The 1789-nt window shown below is 43.6% G+C and overlaps 1 protein-coding gene across 1 annotated transcript; it reads left to right on the forward strand.

The window, feature by feature from the left end:
- Window positions 1-338: 338 nt before the first annotated feature.
- LOC110733970 lies at window positions 339-1736 on the forward strand. The gene has a single exon (XM_021914037.1). The coding sequence runs from the start codon at window positions 339-341 to the stop codon at window positions 1734-1736; it is 1398 nt and encodes a 465-aa protein (XP_021769729.1).
- The last annotated feature ends 53 nt before the right edge of the window (window positions 1737-1789 follow it).

Raw genomic sequence — 1789 nt, forward strand, 5'->3', positions numbered from 1 at the left:
TAGGTGTGTTTAATTGCCTACATCGTGTACTTGGAGAACTGTAGAGAAATGCTGACGGATTTTCCGTAGAATTGAAAACCTGGCTTACATTCACTAGTGGGATTAAACGTACAAGGATGGGTTAGGTTGGAGTGATAAGGACCCTTTGGAAGCATTTTACATCTCATTTGCATTTTCATGAATGATTGATGGATAATGGTTAGGAAGTACGCTTTGTGACTAATATGCGTGAGTTGTGTAGAAGTTGTAATCATGAAACGAACAGAACGTAGCTGGATGTATGAAAGGAAGGTCGGGCCATATGTTAATCCAGAGTTTGAGAAAGGGGTTGAGAATTCATGCAATACATCAAAGATAATCCCGAAAGTAGTAACCCGAATGAAGTTAGGTGTCCATGTGCTAAATGTAAGAACAAACGGCTTTGGGACCCAGATACGGTTAAACTTCATTTGTTTCGCGCGGGTTTTGTACCTAATTACTATGAGTGGATGTGTCACGGGGAAGGGTTTCTGACAGTTCCTGCAAGAGGGTCCAACGAATATCGTGAAATGGTTTTCGATGTGTTTGGTCAAAGTCAGGATCATGTGCATTCCGAAGAGGCTATTGTTTCATTAGAAGAGGAGCCTAATGCCCAAGCTAAGCATTTTCTGGATTTGTTGAAGGCTTCTGAAAGGTCATTATACGAAGGTAGTTCGTTGTTTGTGTTGGAGATGGCTGCTAGAATCACAAGTCTAAAGTGCAAGTATAATCTTCCGCACAGAAGTGTCGATGGGTTTGTTTCACTTCTCAGTGAAGCAATTCCTAACAACAATCAAATGGTCGACACATTCTATGAGGTGAAAAAGATTGTGAAGGGCTTGGAAATGCCTCATGAAAGGATTCACGCTTGTCCTAAAGGATGTATGTTGTTTTGGAAGGATGATGCCCAGCTGTCTACATGTAGGGCGTGTGGCAGCGATCGCTACAAGCAAACTTCCAAGGGTAGCCTAGTGCCTTTAAACGTTTTGTTTTATTTCCCGATCACACCCAAGCTGCAAAGGCTGTTTACAACCAAGACTATTTCGGAGGAAATGACATGGCATTCGAAAAATCCTCGAGTGCAAGGCACTATGGCACACCCTAGTGATAGTGAAGCTTGGAAACACCTGGACAACTGCTTTCCAGAGTTTGCCTCCGAGCCTCGTAATGTTCGGCTTGGTTTGTGTACAGATGGTTTCGCTCCTCATGGCAAGTTTGGGGGACAATATTCTTGTTGGCCTGTCATTTTGACCTCTTACAACCTGCCCCCCTCAATGTGTATGAAAAGACAATTTATGTTCCTTTCATTGCTCGTTCCTGGTCCTAAAAATCCTAAGGGCAACTTGGATGTGTACATGCAACCGTTGATTGAGGAGTTGAAACAGTTGTGGGAAGTTGGTGCACATACATACGATATTTCCATGAAACAGAATTTCAATCTTCGAGCAGCCATCCTATGGACCGTTAGTGACTTCCCGACTTACGGTATGTTGTCCGGTTGGGCCATATCTGGTAAGAAAGCTTGTCCATATTGCATGGACAAAAGCAAGGCATTTTGGCTAGAAAATGGTTGTAAGGTGTCTTGGTTTGATTGCCACCGCCAGTTCCTTTCGACGAATCACCCTTTTCGGAATAGTAGACTGCGTTCTGCAGAAACAAAGTCGAAAAGGGTGCCCCTCCACACATTATGTCAGGAGAAGAGCTGTGGGAATGTATGAAAGACCTTCCGAAGGCTACAGATGGGCCCGAGTCACTTTAACGCCTCAAAAAA

Source organism: Chenopodium quinoa, unplaced genomic scaffold (genome assembly GCF_001683475.1).
Source record: "Chenopodium quinoa cultivar QQ74 unplaced genomic scaffold, ASM168347v1, whole genome shotgun sequence".
In the NCBI taxonomy this organism is placed as follows: Eukaryota; Viridiplantae; Streptophyta; class Magnoliopsida; order Caryophyllales; family Amaranthaceae; genus Chenopodium; species Chenopodium quinoa.

Excerpts from the sequence above, each read along its gene's own strand:
- LOC110733970 (XM_021914037.1), top strand. The coding sequence starts at position 339 with ATGCAATACATCAAAGATAATCCCGAAAGTAGTAACCCGAATGAAGTT.